Consider the following 27,310-nt stretch of genomic DNA (forward strand, 5'->3'; position numbering starts at 1 on the left):
TATTTGCATGATGCATAAGAATGCTGTTGTCCATGTGTGTGCAATAAGGGAATAGTAAGAGAGAGAGAGAGAGAGAGAGTGCGTGTGAATGTGGTTTTGTCATATCCAGCATAGCCCACACAGAGAAGCATTGTCATCGGTTTATAAATCTCGGCGGAGGACAGCAGATCTCAGATCGGCTGAGGTCATAGATCAGATCAACAGCTTGTTTAGGAGCATGTCCTGCTGGGTTCCTCGTATCCTTCCTTACCGTTTGTGACCTCTGTGAAAACACTCGCCTCGTGTGACTCACACCTGCAGCTGTCACTCCGATTCAGGTTAGCTTGCGAGAGATGACACTTCCAGTCTGTCTTCTCGCCAACATCTTTGGAACTTAATGGGAACGTATCATGCAAAACAGGATTTTTCCTCAGTCCATCTCAAACGGTTTATGGAAACTAAGCTGCTTAAACGGGTCAATTAGATATTACGTCACAAGCACATACATCTTAGTTAACGAACAAAATTGTCTGTTTACTACTTGTTTTGTTTACAAACTAATTATTAGCCGAAAAAGATAGTTGCCTGTGTAATGATGGGGTAAATGTATGGTCGATTGCACCGTCCTGTAGGGAGCTGAGAAAGAGAGGGAGGTGAGAACATTTGTCTTATTTGGCATTGTGTATATAGTGTGAGGATCAGTCCTTGTGCTGTGTCCATGCTTTGCTTTACCCTGGACGTGGAAGATAGATCAACTACCTGAAAGTTGATGCTTAGCAACTAGCTCTTTATTTTCAGGGCTCAACGCAAATAATTTTTTATACTGGCCCACATGGGCCAGTGGTTCAGGATTTCACTTGCCCTGCCAAAATTTTCACTGGCCCCAATCAAAAAAATGTCAGTGTCACATATTTAAAAAGAATAATTCAAAAGTCAAATATAATTGTATACATATACAACAGACATGTTCCAATGAAAAAAGGCTCCTAACTTTTCTGCTTTACTTGACAGCAAACTGTGCAAAATATTGCATTGTTTTTTGTCATGTTTTACCCAAGTAAATGTCTGCTTCCAAGATGTTAAATATTATACATGGATAAAAATATTTTTCAGTGACTGAGGGTGAAGCACTGGCCCGATCGGGCAAGTGACAATACTTTTTACTGGCCCAAACTTCTCTCATGCTTTCACCGGGCAGTCCTTTATGTTGAGCCCTGATTTTACTTATATGGTTTTGCTCAGTAAAATAGACAAAAAACATGTATATTTGATTTGTCTTTTTTACTAAGTAAAATCATACTTTTTTACGAACTATTTATTAATGGATGTTAAGCCCAAAAAGATAGTTTGCCTGTGTAATGTTTGGGTAAACTAATTGACATTTCAGTAGGTTGTAGAGCTAATCCTGGGGTAATCCCCGGTAATGCTCTCGTTTTGTCTAGAAAGACAGATTGGGAAAATAAAGGTCAGTAGCAGAGCTGTAGTAACCGATTGAGCTTTCAAAGCAGATCACAACATCAGTGCAATGTAAACACAACCTGCCCACCATTTGTTTTTTAGTCTCGACTTTAAAGGGACATTCCACTTTTTTTGAAAATATGCTCCCCTAGAGTTAAATATTTGATTATTACAGTTTTGGAATCCAATCAGCTGCTCTCCCGGTCTGGCGCTAGCACTTTTAGCATAGCTTAGCACAATCCATTGAATCTGATTAGACCATTAACATCGCGCAAAAAAAAAAAGAGTTTTGATATTTTTCCTATTTAAAATGTCTAGTCCCCTTGGTTACTTTCAATAGCAGGGGACTATTTTCGGGCACTGCGTAATATCTCTACGCCTGCTTCCGCCATGTTACATCAGCAAAGTCCTTGATTATTACGCCAGTTTGAGAGTATAGTTCCTAGTAGGGATGCACCGAATCCAGGATTCGGATTCGGCCGAATACTGGGCTTTTTGACAGGGTTCGGGTTCGGCCGAATCCTAGATTTTTTTTCCACCGAACCGAACCCTAGGCTTGCGCTACGCTGGTCGACGTCACGTGGCCTTGATTACACACATCGGGTGCTGACGTGGAGATGAGCTTTTTCTTTCGGTGAGCCTTAGGGGCTGGACACACCAAAACACGGCTGAAAACGCCTTGAGGACGCCAAATGCCAGCTTTCTCAGCCGAGCGCTTGGTAGCTGTGATGCTTCAGCGGAGAGCCAGTTGGTTGCTGTGGTAATGTCCCGCCCCTCCTCCACTGTAATTGGACGGCCGTGTGAAAACTGACATTGACGAGCGGAGCTTCTCACTCAAAGTTGAATATAGTGTCGCAACGCATTGCTTTCATTATGCATATGCTTATGGTAATTGTCAAAATAGTTTCCCAACTTGTCATCCTGGCATAATGTAAAGTTAAAATAAATAAAATGAAAAATACACTGCTGTGGACGTTGTTTACATTAATGTGCTTTACTGTGTTAATGGAATAAGGATGCGAGTAGGATTCGGTATTCGGTTTCGGATTCGGCCGAATCTTAAACAGTGGATTCGGGATTAAAATCTGGATTCGGTGCATCCCTAGTTCCTAGCCATATCTGCCTAGAAAATCACAACTTTTAATTTTTTTGTCGGTCTTAGTACACAATGTAACTAGAGTCAAGTTTTAAATAGGAAAGATATCGAAACTCTTTGGGTTTTTTTTTTTTGCGCGATGCTAATGGTCTAATCCGATTAAATGGATTGTGCTAAGCTATGCTAAAAGTGCTAGCGCCAGACCCGGAGATCAGCTGAATGAATTCCAAACCGGTAAGAATCAAATCTTTAATGAGCATATTTTCAAAAAAAGTGGAGTGTCCCTTTAATTCACTAAGTTTTCAATCAGGTGCCAGTTAAATATGTGCCTGTAATATGGGAAAACCCAGCTAAGTAATTTCTGTGATTTACTGGTTTCTACATAAAACATCCAACATAAAGAACACTCTGTGAAAATATAACCGTGATATCTTTAATATTGACTGAGTAAGGTCATGTCAAAGATTAAAATCAATGATTGAAATCAAACTTTGATGCTCCTAATCTTATAATTAGATTATGAAACTTAAACCTGGATTTCACAGATAGGGTCACATATCTTTTCTTTTGTATAATGAGTGATTTGTGTGAGAGATATCTGAATCACTGATGGTTTTAAAGTTTAGACAAAGCCCTGTTCACCTTGTGAAGCAGAAAGGGAGAGATTACTGTAATACAGGCAACTTTCTGACCTTGTTATCCACCAATCATTTTCAATGCTAAAGAATGCCTTTCTGTGTGTTTGGGGGTGTTAAGGTGTGTCAGAGTTTCGGTAAGGACAGCTACATATCAAATAGTTTGCATTTGAGGGAAACAGGCAGACCAACAGGCATCTACATGTCTCTGCTTAGTTACGCGGGCCACTTCAGGGCCAGAGCAGCCTGATCATGTGACCTGCTGCTTAAACCGCATGGTGCTGTAATGAAGCCTCACAATTTGTGTCCCATCTGTTTCTTCTTTCTTAGCACCTGGACCTAGAATATATGTTACTGGTAAGTGCTTGCTTTAGACTTTGCACTTTTTTGTGTTTTGTAAAGGCATATGGACTTCACAGTAGGTGTTTGGATTTGTATCTAGCTAATCTTTCTTCCTCTTTATTGAATACATGGCATGATTAAGCATGTCTTACTGCTGATTAAGCATGTATTATATGAAGTGCATCTTTCAATTCTGTATTTCTTGAAAAGATGAACTAAAAAGTGAAGAGGTTTTAGGGGTGATTGCATCGTCCTATAGGGAGCTGGGAAAGAGAGGGAGGTGAGAACATTTGTCTGAGTCCCACTTGGCATTGTGTATGTAGTGTGAGGCTCAGTGCTTGTGCTGTATCCATGCTGTGCTTTACTTTGGAGCTGGAAGATGGACCAAATACCTGTAAGTTGATACTTAGCAACTGGCTCTTTCTTTTACTAATGTGGGTTCGCTCAGTAGAATAAACAATAAAATAACGTATATAAGTAAAAATCTTAAAACAACATAAAATTAATGAAAAAGCACAACTGTGTAAGATACTAAAGCTTTCCCAGGAACAAAACTTTCAAAAGATACAATTATGAACTTTGATTCATTTTGTTAAATATTTATCTTGTGCTACTAAACTGCAGCTTTGTTAAAAAGTTTTCGTATCATCAATTCTCATATGTTGATGTGTTATTTTGTTTCCCTGATTTAAAATGAACTTGGTTACACCTTGAAATTTGTGCTGACTGTGCTGAAGATCATCTTCTTTGCGATTTGATTTAACCATTGTAAAAACATGAACAAACTTGCTTCAGATGTACATTGAAGTTCACAGGCGTTCATGTTTTTTTCTAAACTGCAAATACCCTGGGAGTCTTTTAATGTCATCGCTCTGGGATGATAAAATCCCAGCCTTTAAATCTGAGTCTCTTTATGTTTACTAATGTATATGTGGATATCTTGAGGGCACTTTTACATACATATATTGTAGTCTTTTATTAGTAAATGCTACCTGCACCGTAAGACATTGATTTTTATTGGGCCATGCCCTGTTAAACTAATATTAGAAGATTTACATAGCCAGTATCAATAAGTCGTAATATGCACGCTATGGTAACATGTTTAAATAGTCAATAGCTGCATTTCTATTACTGATTTGCGCAAAAACTTTTATGAAAGACAGCGTTTCTATTAACTGATGTTACGCGACTAAAATTGAGTGTTCTTGCAGTGATCCAGACTAACTTTTTTCACTAGGAGCACAGTGGCCCCCAACTGAAAATTTTAGGGGCGCAACCAGAAAATTTAGGGGCACACACTGTAAATCAACATGCAAACCAAATATTCACATTTCTACTAATTTCCACTGTAATACATTTCGCAAATTCAGTGTCACATCACAAAAAAAGTGGTCAAATTTACTGGTCGCACATGTGGAACTGGATGTAAAATTCAGTGGCACACTCTAAAATTTTGGTTGCAAAATGCCCCCATTTGGTGGCAGTCTGGAGCCCTGTCTTGTCTCGCGAAAAGTCATTCTAAAAAACATGGCGACTGGAGTGTTTGACTTCATGCAAAAAACTTTCTATTGCAGTTTGCGATATATTACTTTTTTCGATTTCCTGAAAAACCACATCACCCAATCTTAAAAACTTTTTTGCAACATATGGTAGTTTATGCATTTTCTATTCGCTATTTTAACGCTAAAGGTATTGAAAATGTAGCGCTGTCTTTTAGAAAAAAAATTGAAATTTTTTAAAAACTTCTACAATAACAGAGATTGGGCTTGCAATTTAGACACCGCCATGTCAGACTGTCAATGAGCCATTCTGTATACTCTGACTCCACCCATAACAACATACAAACACACTGCTTTTATTTTCGACCGTGTACGGTTTTTACACATTAATATCGCTTCAGTTTTCATTAATTAATTAATCGAGGGGCACAAACATCGTTATCATGCGTAATTGCTGTTTTCATTGGGTGCATTTTTTTTATTCGATTTCATTTTGCGCAATTTGGCTAGACCCTTACTTTTTTAAAAACTTTTACTATAAAACAAGTGCGCTTGTAATTTAGACATTGTCACGTCAGACACTGTCACTCATCCATTCCGTATACTCTGACTCCACCCATAACAACAAACAAACAAACACATTGCTTGATAGTAGACCATCTTATTTTTTTGTGCTCAGCCTTTTCACATTAATACCGCAACGATTTTCATTAATTAATCGCGGGGCACATATATCGTTATCACGCGAAATTGCTGTTTTCATTGGGTGCATTTTTTTATTCGATTTCATTTTGCGCAATTTAGAGGGTAATGAAAACACAGCTACTGTCTTTTAAAGAACATTGCAAGGGGGTCTAGCCCATTACTTTCTTGGTTTATGATTTTGTGTTTCTTTAGTAGTACTAACACAATGGCCATAGGTTTGATCCCCAGGGAACACACATACTGATAAAAATGTGGGGATTGATAAAAGTGTCTCCCAAATGCGAAGTACACAAAATGTTATTTTTGAGGATCTAGAATTTTATATAAAAACAATAGAAAGGGTCTTTTGTGTGTCTAAACATTCAAATATAGGTTCTGGTTGCATAGCATGCTCATGCTAGTTTTCAGCAATGTGAGAGACCATTCACTCGCATGCTTTGTTGCTTTGGCAGCAAAAGTAGGTCTGAGGTGGGGAATGCTGGTGCCTAGCAACAGGTAAAGACTGTCATTCTAATTTGGCTGTAGAGAGCTGGAACGACCAAGAGTTTCAGCTTGGTTTCGACTGCTTTTGAAGCAGAAGGATTCACAAATTGAAACACATTTTTGTTGCTTATGTATTCTCGTATAGAGCAGGTCTGAGGTAAATTCAGAATATGACTGTTTGTAAGTGAAATGTACCTTTACAAGACCAAATGGTACATTGGTAGTAAAAAAGCAATTTTGCCTTGTTGGTTTTGCAGTACGGTGTCCGTTGGAATTAATACAATTTATGTTGTCTAGAAAATATTATCTTGCCACTCCCTTCTGTAAGCATGCTGTGACTGTAACTTAAGAAAAAAAAAAAAAATTAGTCAGCTATCCACTTCTTCCTGAAACTAGATCCTTTTTGTCCAAGTACAAATATTACGCAACTGCCATACAAAACGATTGTCACGTCACGCCTAATCTTAGTAGATAGATAGTATTGCTCGATCTGATTTTACCAAGTGAGAGATGTCCTCTGGGAAACATATAGTATTGACCCAAGGACAACATTTTTGTAAATAAAACCTAAATCCACCCCAAACCCAAACTATACCCATAACTGAACCCTAAAATCAGAGAGGTGATAAGTGAAAAAATGGTCTAGCAGCTAATCCTGATTGTTAGCTTAAACCGTAAACTTATTTTTTAAATTCTGATTAGTGTTGATTGAAATGTTGTCCTAGGGTCAACATAATGTTGCCCTGAGGACATCAAACACTTCGCAAAAACAGGAGAGCTAGCTAGTATTATTTTTCGACTAAAATGAATGTGCTTATGGTTTATTATTATTAAACAGTTTGGCTGTTTCTCAATTCCAAGAACGTAAAGAACGGACTGAGTTCTTGTGGAGATCGGTCTTGCCTGGCGACCTTGGAAGAATGAACTTAGAAGGTCGTGAGAACACAGATAAATGCCAATAAAACATACATTTAAATATCAAATTTCCATTCTTTTATGTATTTAATACTTAAAATGTTTACAAACAAACATTTACTTTAACCAGCGTCTCACTCTCGCGCGCTCGACGGCGTTAAAAACAGTTGTGCGTAGCACTTCCTTCCTCCACCATTGTTTTGCCGCATTGACTTCTGGGTAGTAAAACAATTTCAAAGTGCAAGTCTGCACTTGATGCATCCTCGATATCAAGAACACATCCGGGTATTTTATGCGTCCTGTACTTGCGTTCTTAAGAATTGGAACTGAACTTTGACGGTTAATGATGACGTAGAGCGAAAACACAAAACCGCAAGATCGCTGAAGAACGCATATTGAGAAAAAGCATTTATCTCAATTCAAATGAGATATGTCACGGTTCATGCTGTTAAACATAGATTCACATTCTGTACTTGTGACCTCACATTACTTAATTTCTATGTATTCTGCTACGTTTATTGGTTGCCATTTCCATAACTTGTCAACTTGTCGCCTGCCATTACGCTAATAAACGACATTATTAATAATACTCCACAAAGTAATGAAAATGTAGCTATGTATTGGACATTCGTGTGCTTTATTATATTGGTTTGCCATATTAAGCAATACACTCGCTTTTATGCCTAAGAACACCCTATACCAGTGGTTCCCAAACTTTTTCAGCGTGCGGCCCCCCTTGTGTACGGTGCATTCCTTCGCGGCCCCCCAAAGAAAATTTGTGACACAAAACTGGTCTAAAACTCAACATTTTAATAAAAAAAACATAAAATTATATAAAAAGTAGTGCTTTTGGTTAGTAGCCTTATTTTTTTAGGTTTAATTACACAGAATTCATGATAAATTAATGTATTTCATAAAATGTCATAAAACTGGGGCCCCCTTGGCACCATCTCGCCCCGGCCCCCAGTTTGAAAACCACTGCCCTATACTATGGTAAAGTGATGCATGACCTCTGATGGCTTATTGATTTATTTTAGTACATTGAAGGAGTGTGGATGTGCACGTGGTTATGAAATGTGGTTGACTTAAGTCGGACTCCTTCCTGTTAGTGGAAATGTCTTTCAGCCATCTCTTCACAGTCTAACCATTGTGACTCTCATTACAGTTGTACAGAAATAAACTCACAGGATACTAGAAAGATCAAAAAGGTCATCTGCTTTCTTGTTTATAGGATTACATGGACATTAAGAGTAACTATATGTATGTCTCTTTTCTGTCATTGTCTTATAAACTGCATTATAAAATGTCTAAGATCTCAAATTGAGCAGCTTTTCCTAAAAGTTTTAATAGAACTCTGTCATTACCTTCTTTTATTGTCAGATTCCTCTTTGTGCCAAGAAGATGATGGTGTAAACATGGAGCCATTTAACTGGACAACCAACAACCAACACACAAATGGCCAATCATATGCCACATCTAACCGTTTTGCCAGCTGGGTAACTTTCGATGACGATCAGGACTCTGCGTTCCTGCCTCCAGGAAGACCATCTAATATAAAACTGGACAACCTCAACATTTCTCCACTGCAGGATGCCAACAGCAACCTGATTTCATCATCCTTTTCTAGCCAGGTGACAGAAAGACACATCCTGGACTTGACCCCTGATGGCACCAGTTCTGTCTTTGCCTTTGAAAGCACGCTTTTGAACAACAGCACCCCTTACAACAAGAAGAATCCTTTTTTGGATGATGACTTCACCAACCTGAAACCCTCTTCTATTAATCCTTTCAGTGACTACTTTGACAAAACAGGGCTGACAACATCCCAAGGCACTGGTTTGTGCTCTGAAACACCAGATGTCTCCGCATTTAGTTCGCCATTTTTTGAGTATCAAGATGTTGACTCCATCATGCTTGTTTCTGCACAAAATGACTCTTTAAAGGGAAAAAATAGTGTACCATTAGGCCCTCCTGAAGATAGTCTGGATCAATTCAGGAAAATATACATCTCTGACCCTGACCGTGATGATAGTCCCACTTTACCAGATGATTCAGCGGATGTGTTGGAGTCTGATGACTCCACCTATGAACCAGACCACATGACTCCACAGGAAGGCTGGCCCATGCTTCTGCGCATCCCAGAGAAGAAAAACATCATGTCCTCACGTCACTGGGGACCAATTTTTGTCAGATTGACAAAGAGCGGCGAGCTGCACATTTTCTACGAGAAAGGGCTGGAAAAGCCCTTCAAAGAGTTTCAGCTGAACTCCCAGCATGAAATATCTGAACCCAAGCTCCAGAACTACGAGGAAAACGGTCGTGTTCATACCATCAGTGTAGATCATGTGGTTTACAAGGAGAAGAGGAAGATCCAGCCCAAAGTTAGTGTGGTTCATATGCCGGTGAGAGAGCAGGTTGTAAAGCTTGGGACCACAAACTACCAAGACTACTTGAGCTTTCGTCATGCCCTCCAGGAGACACTTGTGGGACTCTCTGTGGATAAAGAAGGCCTCAACTGGCCTACAACTTACACTGAGGAGGAAATCCATGTGGAGGTGAAAGATAACTTCTATGGATCTCTGTCCAAAGGGGACAACCGTATCCTGGAGCAGCTCGTTTTGACCCGTGTAAACATGTTAGCCTTCCTCAATGGGTCTCCACCTTGTAGTATCGGCCTCAATGATGTGCAGGTCAAAGGCAAAGAAGTCGTTTCTCGACACGACATAATTCCTAACACAACGTCACGCTGGATTAAATTGCGGGATTGTCGACTTCATGAATGCGCAGACCACACTGAATTTGCCGAGTCCCGAGCCATCACATTTACCCCCCCTACTGGTCGTCGCTTTGAACTTCTGCGTTTTCGTACAGCGTTTGCAGAAAAATCCCTTCCTTTCACTCTGAGAACAGTTGCTAGCATCAGGGGTGCAGAGGTTGAGGTACAGTCCTGGCTGGTGATGTCAACGGGTTTCTCATCCAGTCGGGATCCTTTAACATTGATACCATGTGAGAATGTGGCTATCCGTTACCCTATACCTGAAATTTGGGCAAAGAACTTTAGGAGGGAGAGTGTGACGGGTGAAAAGTCCCTGAAGGCTCGCTTCAATAAAGGAGCCAGCTTTGGTTCAACCAGCAGTTCCGGATCAGAACCGGCTATGAGGGTGACGCTCGGCTCTGCGAAATACGAGCAAGCATTCAGGTCCGTGGTGTGGAGGATTAGTCGACTACCAGACAAAAACTCAGGTGAGATGCAGTTGCTTTTGGAAAATTTTGAGATATCTGTTGCGTCAGATAGTTTGACACATGGGAATAACTTTGAAACTTGTGCCTGTTTTGGCTTTCCTGTTGGGGATGCACCAATACCAAATCGACTACTTAGAATTACATCTACTGATACCAATAGTTTTGTTTTCAAACTTTCGTTCCAAATTATTATGTTGCGAAATCCTAGAAGAGGAGGAGACTGTATTGATGTCATTGACTACGTTTACATGTACTTATTTCAAATAATCATAGTAAGAACTTAATTGCAATAAGATGTTTACATGACTGGAGCTAACCTCTTCACTCCTATTTACATGCAGTTTTTATTTTCTAAATATTTACACATAGCCCAATGCAGAGCACAAATAAAGTGCATGATGAACATATACGCTTCACTGTTTTAATTTACTTGCGTTAAATGACAAAGATTTTCTTATGAATGTATTTCGTTATTCAGTGCCTTAATGAAGACAGAAATATAATGACCGTACCTATACCGGAAATCACGTGACCTTTTTCTGAAGCTCGCCAACCGAATGTCACGTGATCCAACTCAATAAACTTTATCAAAAATGTGACAGAACTTTTATAAATACAAATGTTTGTTTTAGTTTTAAATATAAACACACATCGCTAGACAGTAAGGGACCACAATCTACTCAATATTTAAAATAATAATATTTATTTAAAATTATAAAAAAATATTTTAAATGTATGTTAATTATATTCCTTCAATTTTATGCACGGATATGTAAGAGAGTAATGACAGCGGTTTTCACAATGTACTGTTTAAAATTAAGTCAGAAAGATGTTGGTTTTGCCGGTTGTTGATAAGTGACAGCTGTGAGTGATTGAGACACAGGGTATGAGTTTGAGTCATTACAAAGTGCATTTAAAAAACAACACTCGTCAAACACAATCATTCAAAATATTCTTTATTATCATGAAAATACCTGAAACAATTTGAAGAACAGCGATATAAATATGCCTCTAGACAGTAGTGTTTATAATGGTACTTCTTCTGTGGCACAAATGGAGTTTGTGAACGAGAGCGCCCTCTGGATATTGGATGGGGTGGCATTTCACCGTAATTCATTGGCTGACAAAACGCGCATTTGCACGATTATTCATCCCAGCCCTAATGAATAAGGTGGCGTGTTTGATTGAGAAACCCAACATTAGCTATATTAACTCAACTAATTGTGTGATATGAGCGCACCACTACCTGTTTATCTGGCCAATGGCATTCATTGAACAAACATTCATTGTCAGTATTTAAGAATGCTACCCATCCTTAATGTTTTTTTTCTCTGTTGCTGTGATGTGAGAAGATTAGCGCCGCTAGACGATTAAGGAGTTTGATGTTGTGAGTTTTGGTGTCGATAAGCTAATTTTCACATTTAAACAACCCCCAAATCACAATGCAGTGAAAACAAGCCATGCTTCTTAACTCTTTCACCGCCAGCATTTTTTAAAAAAGTTGCCAGCCAGCGCCAGCGTTTTTCATGATTTTCACCAAAGTTAAATGCCTTCCAGAAAATGTTCTTCTTCAGATATATAAACATACAATATACCATATGAAAGAACAGACCCTCTGCTTTCAAACAAAAAAAACCGTTTCATCCTACCTTTAGTAGTTCTTTTGTAATCAGCTTTTGAATATGGGTAGGTTTCTGCAAAAACGCCACATTTTGAGCAAAAAGCAGAGATAATTCCATTATTGTGACGGACTTTTCATAGAGTTCCCATTCAGAGCGATCTTTAAAACCATAGATATGTATATAAAGGCTAGATGGCTCGTCTGCGCTGCTGGCCAATTGAGTGCAACGTCCGCATTTTGGCGGCCATCTTACGACAGGGTGCTTGCTCACTCGTAGCATTGAGTTTTAATGATGCAGGTACTTTTAAATGACCATAACTTGCTTAATTTTTTACCGATTTTCAAACGGTTTGGTTTGTTATAAACGTCAAAGATGTACCTATGACACTGCATACCTATACTAAAAATAAAAAATAAATTCATGAAACATGTTAAAGCATCCAGAATTATAGCCACGTTAATAATGTTTGTAAAAACCCAAACCGTTTGAAAATCGGTAGAAAATTGAGCAAGTTATGGTCATTTTAAAGTACCTGCACCATTAAACTCAATGCTACGAGTGAGCGAGCGCCCTGTCGTAAGATGGCCGCCAGGTAATGCCGTTAGGGACTCCGCCTTGAGCCATCTAGCCTTTATATACATATCTATGTTTAAAACAGACACGGACATGCAGCAGCTTGTCAGAGGGCAATACTTCCGGGTTGTATAAGTTGCGGAAGTGCGCCACCTGGTGGATAAAAGCGGTATTGCGGAAAGACGGAAAATCTCGTCATTGGCGGGGAAGCGTTTTCTCTTAATTGACGTGATATCTCGTCAATGGCGGGGAAAGAGTTAATGAAGTATTGAATGAGCGGTGGTTTAAATGTAGTAAAATGTTTTATCCTTTTTGATGATTAGTACCTGCTTGTTCACATGGCCAGTGCTTGTATTTGTCAGTGGTCAGTGCTTTTTACTATCAGTAGACCATCAGCTAGGCTTGTTAGACAAAGCTCTGGCTGTCGTGTTATTCCACAGGATGTCTATCTCTTCAAACAAACAAGTTTAAACCAGCAGTACTTTTTTTGCTAATGATTGCTATTGTATGCTGATGTTTTAGTTAAAGATTTTCATTTCTGTTCCATTAAAGGCACTAAATGTAATTGCAAATATAATGATACATTCATGAATGTGTCAAGAGCATTGCCTTAGCAGCGTATGAGGTCATAGGTTCTATTGCATACTTTACATCAACATGGTTGTATTTTTTGTAGCACTGGGACATCCTCATACTTTCTTCTGCCGCTTGGAACTGGGATCAGACAGGGAGGTTCCTCCGAAATTTGAGTGTCTGGTGGAGGTTGAGTTTGATATGCCATCCACTTCTGCATCTAAAGCCACCGTACGCGCTCTGTCTGTTGGGGACAGGACTGATTTGAAGAAATGGATCACTTACAAATCACATTATTCCTACCAGGTACTGTGTGTGTGTGCATGTGCTGTATGTGTTGCCTGTATCGCTTACATGAACTAACAATGAACAATACATCTACAGCATTTATTAATCTTACTTCATATTCATTTTAGCACTTACTAATATATTTTAAAATCAAAAGTTGCAACTTTAGTTATTGCACAATGAACATGAAATATATAGGCAGCCGGTTGTTATCGCAAAAATAAGTCTCGACAGTGTCATCAGGATAATATTTTATTAGCAGATTTTTAATGTATACAGACCTTTTCCGAGGAAAACCTGTTCATTTTTTGATTTTAACTCTTTCTCCACCAGCCTTTTCCTTTCGCCATTCCCCTGCATTTTTTTGTGATTTTCACAAAGTTTTACAAAATGCCTTCCTGGAAAAATGTATTCTAAAAATGTATAAACATACTCATCCTATCTATATTTTTTCTCTGCTTATGAACTCTTAAATATGGGAAATTTTCTGGGTTAGCAAAAAGCTGAAATAATTGCATTTTGTGAAGGAATTTTGTTAGAGATCAGATTCAAAACCATTATCAAAACAAACACGGGGTGTAAAATTAATAAATAATTTTTTGCTTCAGTTTTTTTAATAAATTGGGTAAATGCACATGTTTTCTCTCATGCACATGTTTTCTCTAAATTGTCAAGATAATGTGTCAATGGTGGGGAAAGAGTTAAGAAGGGATAAGTCATTTAAATGTTTTGAAGATGCTGTTATATATGTTATTAAAAGACATTAATTATACATTTTTGTGTAGTATAAACTGTACCTGTCAAATTGATTATTTGCAGTATCCGGGTCACCGTGTGTTATTAGTTTTGAGCGTTTGGTATCTGTGAATAACAAACCTGGAAGTGTTGTAGCTGGCCAATCAGAATCAAGCATTCCAATGAGCCGTGTAATAACCCTGGTGAAAAGTAGTACACTATAGTGTACTTAAAGTGCTTTATTTTCGCACACTAATTTTGTACTTAATATACTAAAAATTCAAAGATGTTCTTAAGATTATCTAAGTGTACTTCACTGTGCTATTTTGAGACACCATGAATATAAACTAAATGCACTTTTAACATACTATCTCTGTATTAAAAAATGTATTTAGTTAACACTTGTATTAAACTTGAACTCAACTTTCATAAAAAGTTTACTACAAGTGGTACGTAAATAAATTTTTTAAATACATTTTTAGCACATTTTAGTTCATATTTATGGTGTTTAAAAATAGCATAGTGAAGTACACTTAGATAATCTTAAAGGAATATTCCATTTTCTTAAAAGAAAAATCCAGATAATTTACTCACCACCATGTCATTCAAAATGTTGATGTCTTTCTTTGTTCAGTCAAGAAGAAATTATGTTTTTTTGAGGAAAACATTGCAGGATTTTTCTCATTTTAATGGACTTTAATAGAGTCCAACATTTAACACTTAACTCAACACTTAACAGTTTTTTTCAACGGAGTTTCAAAGGACTATAAACGATCCCAAACGAGGCATACGGGTCTTATCTAGCGAAACGATTGTCATTTAAAAAAAAAAAAATGCTCTTTTAAACCACAAATTTTCATCTAGGTCCAGTCCAGCGCGACCTATACAACGTATTTTCAAATTAAGGCAGCTCAAACATGCATTTTAGGATAATCCCTGACCAGGGAACCGCCCCTGAGAGGGACTAAAAATTAGAGATGCACCGAGTCGTAGTCTTTGTATTAAACGGATCACGTTTCCGGGTATGGAATTAAATTAATGCTTGTGTTGGATACGGGGTCAGGTGCCACTTCCACTGCATGTGTGCATGGCTGTGACGTTATCGTTTGCGCCACCGGAATCGCAATATCGTGAGACTGACTGGCCGGTTACCGGTCCAGCCGGTCATACGTAAAATGGATCAATCAGTGCTTCTCTACTAAAAATGTCCATATAATGGACACTGAGTTACGTTCTACTGTACCACCTGTCCTCGTTTGCATATTGCATTTTGTTCACGTAAAATACACCCTTACAATTATACCTAAAAACCCGATTTTATTCAATTATTTTTGGGGGATTCATGCCCTTCAGGCTGGTTCCTCGTCCGTTAAATGTCACGTACCCTCTGACAAAGCCCCAAAACACTAGTTTTAACCCTCAAGCATCCTGCTGCGTCAGCTGCCAGAACTTGTTTTCCCTTCTGCATTCCAAACATGTCATTTAGGTGGCTGAAGCTGTAGTCTACAAACATCTGTTCCCATTACCGTTCAGCAGCCACAGGGAACGATTCATCACCGTGCAGAGGTGTACAACAAACAGCAGGACGGCAAAGACGAGATGTAAAACTCTGCCCATAGCCTCTGTATGGGAATGACAGAGAGTCTTGCTGAACCAGCATCTTGTTGTATATGATAAATGCACCGTAGCTGTGGGGTAGGTCGGTATCGAAACCGTGGTGAGGTCAGTCACTCCAGGATGAGTTCCTGGAAACAGGTTATGTTTGAGATTAGCCAGGCTGTCATTAGTCTGTTTTGTTGGGTGTGACTGCCTTCTTGTGGCGCTTTTGTGTAAACTCACTCGTTTCTTTTGTCTTGTAGGTGGCAGTAGAGCAGAAGAATGAAAGCGTGTTGGGGAGCCCACAGGATGAGACCCCTGGAGAGTGTACTCAACAGTGACCACGAGTCTTTATTTCAAGACATGGGTCTTGAAGTTTGCACTTTGTCGAACGAGAGAAAGTTCAGTGCTGAAATGTGCCGAACAGTTTACGTTTCTTCTCAATTCAAACTATTTTTGCAGAAATGTGGAATGTTGAAATGAAAAAAAAAGACTGGTTTCCAGTAAGAATGATATGTATAAAGGAAAGATACCCCACAGACCCTTTAAAAAATTATTACATAAAAAATTACTTCATCAGCCAATTGAGTTCAAGTCAATTAATCAGTAATTTTGTTTTACAATCTGTTCTTACCCATCAAGTTCATATCAAAACTTCTCCGCCTAAAAATATTGGAGCCGTCGCATTTTTTGTGTTTTTAAGGCAGATATCACAGAGATGTTGTGTAAATTCTTTCTGTATATTTTGGACTATGGTGTGAAGAGTAATTTCTGTGTGGTTACCAGATTAGTTTTCTTGTTATTTAACGTTGTACAGAGGATAATGAGGGATTCGTAACTAACACATTTCATTATAGTTTTGTTAATTAGACGACTACTTAAACTATAAATATTAGTATGACAAACAAAATGTTGCTGTTATGCCAAGTAGTTTATCTTAGATTTGTGTTTATGATTAATTTTTAATACCATTTGCAGACATTTTTAAACAGAGATGTCAAATGCAAATATTATTTCTATTCAATTATCAGATTTGAATGATTGAACTGAATTGTTAGTAGCTGCTCTGTTCTTAAAGCATGATATTCATTCATTTTTACTTGACTGGAGTTAGTGAGAAACTACAGTAGGAATATATATAATTTTTATAAATTTAAATCAGACGTGGGTTTTATATAGCCTAATACTTAGTACTGTAGTTGTCTTTTGCTTTGTGTGATATAAACACAATTTTCATGTAATTCCTTTCAGGTTTATGAATTAAGTTTTTTTACTGTACAAATATTTAAAATCCATAAAACAAGATAAATATGTCCATGACACATAAATTTTAATGGGGCGGTTTCCCGGACAGGGTTTAAATTAATCCAGGACTTTGTTATATTTAAGTAGTTTTTACAAACAAACTTTACAAAAATATGATTGATGTGCATCTTAAAGGAATATTCCATTTTCTTGGAAGAAATCCAGATGGTTTGCTCACCACCATGTCATCCAGGGTGTTGATGTCTTTCTTTGTTCAGTCGAGAAGAAATGATGTTCTTTTTAGGAAAACATTCCAGGGTTTTTCTCATTTTAATGGACCCCAACACTTAACAGTTTTGATGCGGTTTGAAATTGCAGTTTCAAAGGGCTCTGATCAATCTCAGGCGAGGCATGGGAGTCTTGTCTAGCTAAACGATTGTCATTTCCAGCAAGAAAAATAAAAAATATGCACTTTTGGACCACAACTTCTCGTCTTCCTCCGGTCGTGTGACGCACCAGCGCGACCTCACGTAGATACGTCAAAATAATAAGTATAATTCGACATACAACAACGTTGGAGTTGTCCTCTTTCTCCACACTTGAAAACACTGGGGCGAAACTATGCCCCAGTGTTTTCAAGTGTGTAGAAAGAGGACCACTCCAACGTTGTTGTATGTCGAATTATACTTGTTAATGTCTTTGTGTCAGTTTATTGTTTAAAATGGTCTGCAAATGTGCATTTCATATATGTTACACGTGACCTTTCCACGGCATTACGCAATTACGTGAGGTCGCGCTGCTGCGTCAGACGGCCGGAGGAGGAGGAGTTGTTGTGGTTTAAAAGTGCATTTTTTTTTTCTTGCCAAAAATGACAGTTGTTTCGCTGGATGGGACCCTTGTGCCTCGTTTGGGATCGTTTGGAGTCCTTTGAGGCTGCAATTTTGAACTGCATTTGAACTTTTAAGTGTTGGGGTCCATTAAAGTCCATTAAAATGAGAAAAATCATGAAATGTTTTCTTTAAAAAACAGAATTTCTTCTCGATTGAACGGGGAGGGACATCGGCATTTTGGATGACATGATGGTGAGTAAATTATCTGGATTTCTTTTAAGAAAACTGACTAATCCTTTAAGACAAAACAATGCCACTAATATATGTTAATATCTGTCTGTGTTTTCAGTTAAGACTATCCGAGGGAAAAAGCCCCAATGTATTCATATCTGTATTTATCTTACAGATTTGCTTTATCTTGATTTAAGGATGTTTTGATATTTTATCACAGTGTAGGTTGCGTTTGGGGGGGGCAGCGCCCACCAGACCAGAGGCTATTAATAAAACAAAATAATAATTCCTATTTTCTCATTTTATTTGTCTTATATTGTTATTTTAGCGGATAGACCTTAGTATCTTAAGGCTAAAATATGTTTTAATTAATTTAAACCATATTTGAAAACCAGGAAGCCCCACTCTGTAGCTAATCTAATAGGTATCGCACTTCCCCGATCTACCAGTAGATGCCCCCCAAGCACAAACGTAAAATTCTGTCTATGATTGCTACTGAATAATAATAAAACATACAGATTAAGGAAATAATTCTTGTGTAACTGATTAATGTTGGGTTTTACTTGTATCACAAATAGTAAAAAAAACCTATAGACTTTTCAAGCAACATTTCTGCATTACTGTAGTAGTATTTTAATTTCATGTTTTGTATTAAGGGTATTAGGAGTCACCGCATCCTACAGTTGCTCTGATCATTTTTCATGCACAATCCTGATAAGAAGCAGGAATTATTTAAACTGAATTATTATTAAAATGTTTGATCTGTTAAGATCAATAATAACATTTGTCTGCCCCGAATGCCTCATATTTTTCATGTAAGCATGGGTGAGTCTGATCTCACACTGAACACAGAGGATGGTTTAAATAACAATTTGTATGTGGTTGGATTTCTAATGAAAATGAATCATGTTAAAATAACTTGACGTGTAAAGTATCTGCATTTTACTTTAAAAAATGCAATATTTTCACTTAAGTTGGTACTGACTCACAAGATACTTTTGAGACTATAGGGAAATTTGCTAGTGGTCTTAAGTTCATAGTGTTTATTACAGTATGTCTTCAAGAGTTTGTTTGTTAGATCAGTTTTTTCCTGTTTTTCATTTGTTAGTTTAAGTTTAACATAGATGACGATAAATTCAATATTGTTAGATATGCTTACTTTTTAGATTGTCTTCTTTATAAAGTACATAGCTTTAATTCCATTAACCTTGACCTGTGCACCTTCATCTCTCTCATTCAAACAACTGGAATGCATATACTGTACAATAAAGTATGATTGTTTGAAGAAATCATCTTACTCAACAGTCTTATTTGTGTTTCCCCTTTGTATCAAACAAAAGTGGTTTGGAATTATGTATCTTTCTGTCTATCTCTAAAGGAAGAGTAAATGAAGTGCTCAGTAAATACACTTGTAAAAATTATTTGTGTTTTAATTAAAGGGGCCAAGACTTTTTTAAGATGTCAAATAAATCTTTGGTGTCCCCAGAGCACATATGTGAAGTTATAGCTCAAAATACCATATAAATGATTTATTATAGCATGTTAAAAATGCCACTTTGTAGGTGTGTGCAAAATATGCCTTTTTGGGTGTGTACTTTAAAATGCAAATGAGCGGATGAAGTGCAAACACTGATCACAATGATGGTGGTTTGTTGCAATTGAAACTCAATTGTGCTTTGAATTATTTTCTCTCTCTTTCTCTCTGCACTAAATGGCAGTGCTGTGGTTGGATGTGCAGATTAAGGGGTGGTATTATTATTATAATAAGAGCTCCTTATGACATCATAAGGAGATCCAAATTTCAACAACCTATTTTTTCATGTGCTTGTAGAGAATGGTTAACCAAAACTAAGTTACTGGGTTGATCTTTTTCACATTTTCTAGGTTGATAGAAGCACTGAGGAACCAATCATAGCACTTTAACAGGGAAAAAGTCCAATTCAATGGCCCCTTTAAAGGGGTGGTTCAATCGTATTTCAAGCATTCTGGCTTATGAACACAGTTATAGAGTTGTTTCCTCATGCTAAACGTAGGCAAAGTGTCCAAAAAGCAGTTGGTCGTGTTACAGAGTATTTCTGTGCCGAATGCACTTCACCAGGGTTCATACAAGTTTCAGAAAGTTTTTTTTATTACAGGTCCAACTGATGTTTCAGGGGTTTCTATATGTATCACTTCTTTATATGGGCAACCCGTCCCCCCGGGCCCACCCGTCAATCAGCAGGAGACGCTTAAACTTGCAAACATCACATCACGCGACACAGCTTTGTTTCATTTCAAAACTCAACAATGGCACGAAAGATGAAGTGTGTTTTTGGATGTAAGAAGAAGAAAGCCAGCCTTATAAAAACAATGGATATAGTTTATTATCCGGGGTAGCAGCGGAGTTTTGCGTGTGTGTTTGATGCGCTGGATTTTCCCAACCGGGTCATGAGTTGCATGCGGTAAGTAAGACTTCTGTCTTATGTTGAAAATAGGCACGTGCATATTATATAAAGGACATGAACATGTAGTAAATCATAAGTTAAACAGTGCTGTATAGTGTTGCATGACTCGGACTCGCTCCTCCCGCGGTAGTAACTCCTCCTCCTTCATTTTTCATACGTTATCGGAAAGAATCGGTAAAGCTAATCTTTTTTTTATAAATCTGATTAAACTAAACACTCTTGAAAGATATATAGGATGTAATACTACTCTATACGTACACTAGATTAACATCAGAAATGCAGAAACAGCGTGTGTTATGTGAGCTTTAAGGATGTCGTGACACTTTGTGTTTGGCACCAGAATAATGCAGTGCGTCTTCTAGAACTGGGGCACCTTCTTCAAACTCAATGAATGGGAGAACAGATGTTATAGAGGTCCATAGAGCTGCACGGCTGGCACATTGCCTCAACACCTGCGGCTGAATCCATCGCTTTCACAAAGACAGGAATGAAAAGTTGGGTCAAGGACCAGAGAAGGGGCAGATAGGAGTGACGGTACTTCTAGCACCTCTACACCCCTGTTGTGGTCTGATCAGAAGAACACAAGTCCCTTATCCCGAGCATTGCAGTACTACCATGAAGTGCAAAATAAAAAAAAATGATATCCAGAATATTATTAGTAGTAAATTATTCGGCAGCTTCGAAGCAATTGGTATGATTTTTTGTCAATACAAAATATAATCATTTTGGGACCAAAAAAAAAAGATTTACATGCATACTAGGGGTTAGTATGCTCCAGGGACTTTCTCTGCTGTTAGTCAACCTCAATTTTTAACAACTACCAGATATTTACTACCCTGACCTCTGCATTAACTGTGTTGATTAATGTTGACCAGCAGAGGGCGCCAAACCACAGTTAAATACACTGTCAAAAATAAAGGTACAAAGCTATCACTGGAGCAGTACTCTTTAAAAAAGGTCCTTATATGTACCATTTAGGTACAAATATGTATCTTTGAACTGCCAATATGTACCTTTGAAGTACTAATATGCACTTTTTGGGTACAAAGATTTACCTTTTTAAAGGGTACTGTTAACCCAGTGACAACTTTTGTACCTTTATTTCTGAGAGTGTATATAGACTGAGTCCTCCACACATTAAGATGCTTTTCTTAGCTCAATAAGTTCCTTTCGATTTTTCCTTGACTTTTTGCACGTTACTCCTAGACGATAAAGAACGAACACAGATCCCAAAGTGGTAATATGTTCCCTCTGGCACGTTTTCAGCTTACGCCATACTGGAATGGCATGGCATGTGACAGATCCATGTTATTAATTTCTTCTGGATGGTTAAAGGGGGTGCCGATGTGGTTGGCAAACAGCGTGAGCCGACAGGGTGGTTGGCAACACCATCTGTCCGGCACAGCCGAGCGCACTGTAGCGGATCCTGGCGTGTTCAGATGTCCTATCAAGCGTCTGTGTGTTTGTTTGTTTAGCAGTTATTTTATTTGTCAATTTGCTGTCTGTCTCTGAAAACAAGAAGGTCAGGGAAGACTGCCAGTCCTTCGTTCAGAGTGATCCTATTGACCAACAGAGTGCCAGAATGAAAAAACTGTTGATGGGGATCAAAGGTAACAGTGTATAATATTACACTCTTCACACAGTGTCTGGAGTTATTTTGCATTTAAATAACATTTGTGCATTTGGCAGACTTTGTCTTTTCGCTTTCAGTGACTTACAAGTATTCAATACAAACATTTCTTATCAGTACACTGTCAGAAAAAAGGTACAAAGTGTCTCTTTTCTATCGCTGGAGTGGTACCCCAAGGTTTAGTTTTGTACCTTTATAGGTATAAACATAATACAATGTTTTACCTTTTTGGGTACATTACTGTACCTTAAAGGGATAGTTCACCCCCTTTAAGTCATTAATGACTCACCCTCATGTTGTTCCAAACTTGTAAGACCTCCGTTCATCTTCTGAACACAGTTTAAGATGTTTTTATTTAGTCCAAGAGCTTGTTGACCCTTCATTGAAAATCTACGTACGGTATACTGTCCATGTCCAGAAAGGTAATAAAAACATCAAAGTAGTCCATGTGACATCAGTGGGTCAGTCAAAAAGAACAAAATTACGACTTTATTCAGCATTGTCTTCTCTTCCGCGTCTGTTGTGAACCGCGTGCGCGAGACTAAAGTCAAGTGACTGCAGTGACGCGGATGATGTACGACGCGGCCGACGTGTTATCTGGTGCGCCCCAGCTGTTATTTTTTGTGCGCCCGAGCTTCGTTTACAGTCTGAGGGAGACGCACGGTGTAAGTTTAAAAAAAAAATTCGCAAACATGTCTGAGTATAACACGTCTGAGGATAACACGTCTGAGGATAACACGCCTGAGGATAACACGCCTGAGGATAACACGCCTGAGGATAACACGTCATCCGCATCACTGCAGTCACGTGACTTTAGTCTCATGCATGCGCTTTACAACAGACGCAGAAAAGAAGACAATTCTGAATAAAGTCGTAATTTTGGATCGCAAAATGTATTTTCGATGCTCCAACACATTGTAACTTATCCCACCGATATCACATGGACCACTTTGATGACGTTTCCACTACTTTTATGGACATGGACAGTACACCGTACGTAGATTTTCTACGAAGGGTCAACAAGCTCTCGGACTAAATATAAAACATCTTAAACTGTGTTCCGAAGATGAACGGAGGTCTAACAAGTTTGGAACGACATGAGTTTGAGTCATTAATGACATTATTTTCATTTTTGGGTGAACTATCCCTTTAAGGATCTATACTGTTTACCTTTAACTGTTTTGTATCGAACCCATAACATTTGCACTTCTAATGCAATGCAATATAGCTTGAGTGACCGGATGGAATTCAAGCGTAGTTCAGGCAGAGCACTGATCGCTAACTACTCCAGCTGACGCTCAGCTGCTTAATCACTCTCACCTGCTTTAATCAACAGTATTTAAGCAGTCAATCAGACGCTCTGTAGCTACTCTGTCGCACAGACATTTTTACCGAGTCTGTCGCACAGACATTTTTACCGAGTCTGTCGCACAGACATTTGCATAGCAGATTGTAGACTGAGCCAGTACTAATGCGATCGATAGAATTTTATTACTTACCCTTTTCGGCGTTACCATGGCTTGCTCGGAATCGGAAGATGTTGCAATACTCTCTGTGGAAGTGCCGGAAGACATCCATTCCATACAGGTATTAAGATAATTTGTGCGTATATCTCCTGTCAAGCCCAAAGAACTTATGTTTCCGTGATCTTTGTTCGCGCTTTTCAGTGCGTGAGCTTTGAGTTTGTGCACGTATGCGCACTGGAAAAGTTCACTTTAGTATCTTTGTCGCTCAAATAGTCTAAAATCGCTATGTCACTGTAAACAATAACTTTCTTATCAACAGTATAGCAGGATGTTCTATTAACAGCATTTCATGCAATATTTAGGACCAATGTGACTACAAGCAAGGAGTATGTCCGTCATTCGTTCCAATTCATTTCGATATAAATCGTTCAGGTCACCTTGTAGTGTCAGTGTTTATGTTGTTTTAATTGATTGCCTCAAAAATTCGACAGTTATAGTTTTACAGCATTTCGTGTCTTACACTTGATTTAACGTCCCGAAGGCAGTCGCTCTACGCATCTTCAACAAGCATGTAAGCATAAGAAACAAGTGTTGCCATCTATTTTCAATGGAAAGTAGCTAAGCTTGCTCGGAAAGTCGCTAAATGTCGCTAGATTACGTCATTGCGTCATTTGCTTAACAGTGACGTCATCACGTCACATTTGCATTCTTACTACACTGGCTTAATACATTATTTCACGTTTCTCTTTTTCTCTGAACTGTCAAAAATGTTATTTTAAGACACATGAATGCTGAAAATGTTTTCTCGTTTGTTTATCTGCTTATGTTCTCATAAAACGAATGTGTGTATGTTCATGTTTATATGGCCAAACAGTCCAGTTCAAAACATACACTGATAAATGATGGGAAACGTTGTTTTGTAGGTAAATAGCCCATTAACGCGTCAGCTCCGTACAGTTTGTCTGTTTTAAATGTGCTGCTGCTCAGCTCCCTCAAGTACATTTTTTTTTTATGTACAGTGATTCATTTTATTCAAAGACCATTTTATATTTATATCTCGCCATTAATGCAAGCCATCGCGGGATCCGCCTGCTCCGCCTTCCCGCATGCACGATTATGCCGTCTGGACGCGGATAGAGAACCACTTCTCCTGCCCCGATTGCAACTGGGAGAGAGACTCTGCTCTGCTGCGCAAGGACTAGACAGCCTGTGAAGGCTTTGGGTCGGGGGTGGAGCCCACAGAAGCAGCGGTAGCTGCTCATTGAGAAGAATGAATGTCACGTATAAAGTCTCCAACAATGCCAAGATGTAAGAAACATCTTGCACGCGTTATCTCGTGTTGGGGGTCCGTTAATTAATGATTAACTAACGTCAACCTCAGCTGTCCTTCATTTTATTTCTCTCCTCTGAACCTGCCTGTTCCAATCTGATGAATATCAGGGAACCGCGTTCCCTTTTGAGGTATGCTACCCAACATGCCAGGAGCCGCGTACTCCGAGACAAGCAGTCTCTAGAAGTTATGCACTCAACTACGTTGTTGTGTTTGGGGGATACATGCAAAGGATGCATCTTAAAGGTGCAGTATGACAACCGAGCCCCTTGATTCCTCAGCCTTTGGCCAAATTCAGATATTTGTTATAATATATAAATATATTATATAATTTTGGTATTCTTAAGTGGTCCTGACTGAAATATAGCTTGAGTGACCGGATGGAATTCAAGCGTAGTTCAGGCAGAGCACTGATCGCTAACTACTCCAGCTGACGCTCAGCTGCTTAATCACTCTCACCTGCTTTAATCAACAGTATTTAAGCAGTCAATCAGACGCTCTGTAGCTACTCTGTCGCACAGACATTTTTACCCACCACCTCCCCTTCACCTCCAATATCTCAGTTTCACAACCATTGCACCCCTTTTAATTATTTTCACGTGTAGCATACTAAAATGTTGGTTATGATTGGCTGGGGGATACATGCAAAGGATGCATCTTAAAGGTGCAGTATGACAACCGAGCCCCTTGATTCCTCAGCCTTTGGCCAAATTCAGATATTTGTTATAATATATAAATATATTATATAATTTTGGTATTCTTAAGTGATCCTGACTGAACTACCAGTTGAGCTACAGGAACAATTGAAGAGTTTGGTTCCAAACGCAATAAATCCATTTTGACAAATTTCGGTAAAAACGTGTTTTCTATACCAAGAAAGTGACAAGATGACTTTCACATAGCATCTTTAGGTTATAAAAACATAAAAAATACAAATCCATAACTCGATTTTCAACAATTTATTATAAAAACCAATAATTTTTTATAATAAGTTTTTTTTTTTTTAAATGCTATAAATCTATTGAATTAATATACAAATGTGCATTCATCTTTGCCATGTTATATTTATTTAGTTGACTAGTGGTATACACTGATTTAAAAAATAAACATTAATGGCATTAATCAAAACACTTACTTTGTCATATTAAGAAAACTGTCATTGCTGCGGTTATATTGACGTCGTCGCTTAACATTTTTCACAGCGATCAGCTGTACATTTTTTTGGTCCTGCTCGATTTTCGTTGACTGAGTAAAACAATGGAAAGTTTTTTCATAAGATCCCCTGGGGTCAACGGGTTAGCATGACAGAAACTTGATGCTGTCAGGAGAACAAACAACCGTCTCCCGAGTCCCTCTCGCGTACATTATTGGATGTTGATGGCTTAAATTTCTTTCCCGTCACAGAAAACCATCACAGGTTTATCAATGCCATTAAAGTATTATTTTGTTTTTGTTTGTTTGTTGATTACGAAGTACAAAGTAGATGAGGAAAACTAGGATTCCGTGTACTCAACGCGCCGCCATTGTTTGTTTACATTTTGTGGAATGGTGCGCTGTAATTTGTGGAGCGGATTTATTGCATTCTGTAGAAAAGGAGGAGTGGCGTTTATCGTGTTTTGGGAAAAAATAAAAGATGACAGAATAACACTGCGGATATTGGATTTTGCGTTAAATTAAGAATTTACTTTTAAATACTGACCTGATATAATACTGATTTTGGCAGTAACTCATTTTTTTCAAAAATGGCGTTTATCGCGTTTTGGAACCAAACTCTTCACTTTTTTTATACAGTAACATTGTCAGATTTTTTTTATAATACCAGAATAGATTTTTTGGGACAGTTTAACTCTTTTGAAGGCATATTTGTTAAAAAACTGATGCCAAAGGCTTTAACTGAACTCCACACAAAGTACCAAAGTGACTGTAAATGCATAAGATATCACTACAGGGACATTTACTGCCCTTATGTTTGAAATGTCCAGGGTATTTTTTTTTCACATTCTGTGTTTTCACATTTTTGCCCCAAGCCCTGGCTAATTTCAGATCCTTTAAACCTACATACATTTTCAAAGACATCCTTCATTTTCACAGGACGTTAATCTCAAGGACCCCTCGAAGGCATGTTAACATCACGACACGATCTCAACGGCACACGACACGAATAAGAAGAAGGGTTCTTCAAATATCAATCCTCTTGCGAGTCTTTCAATCTGACCCAGTATGATCTTAAACACACAACTATAAATGCATACCCCACCCCACTGTTACTCCCTTCTGACTATATACATGTTACACATTTAGACATTTACACATCATTTATTCAAACTCCCCATAGTGGTTTATTTCTCTCGGGGTGAACAGACCGGCAAGCGATTCATCAAACACATCGTTC

At 38.2% G+C, this 27,310-nt stretch overlaps 1 protein-coding gene across 7 annotated transcripts in view; it reads left to right on the forward strand.

Annotated features, from left to right (window-relative positions):
* Nucleotides 1-17,199, forward strand: part of ston2 (stonin 2) — a 30,768-nt gene extending 13,569 nt beyond the window's left edge. The window contains exons 4-7 of one of the 7 annotated variants that reach the window (XM_055172177.2): nt 3,499-3,525; nt 8,493-10,355; nt 13,227-13,429; nt 15,633-15,976. In XM_055172177.2, coding sequence (XP_055028152.2) covers nt 3,499-3,525; nt 8,493-10,355; nt 13,227-13,429; nt 15,633-15,782 — 2,243 coding nt within the window. In that variant the 3' untranslated portion in view covers nt 15,783-15,976. Of the gene's footprint in view, nt 1-3,498; nt 3,526-3,747; nt 3,905-8,492; nt 10,356-13,226; nt 13,430-15,632; nt 15,978-16,005 lie in introns of those variants that run through there. The other 6 variants (XM_055172179.2, XM_055172181.2, XM_055172182.2 and 3 more) reach the window with 6 other exon arrangements.
* The last annotated feature ends 10,111 nt before the right edge of the window (nt 17,200-27,310 follow it).

The sequence above is a fragment of the Misgurnus anguillicaudatus genome, chromosome 7 (genome assembly GCF_027580225.2).
Source record: "Misgurnus anguillicaudatus chromosome 7, ASM2758022v2, whole genome shotgun sequence".
In the NCBI taxonomy this organism is placed as follows: Eukaryota; Metazoa; Chordata; class Actinopteri; order Cypriniformes; family Cobitidae; genus Misgurnus; species Misgurnus anguillicaudatus.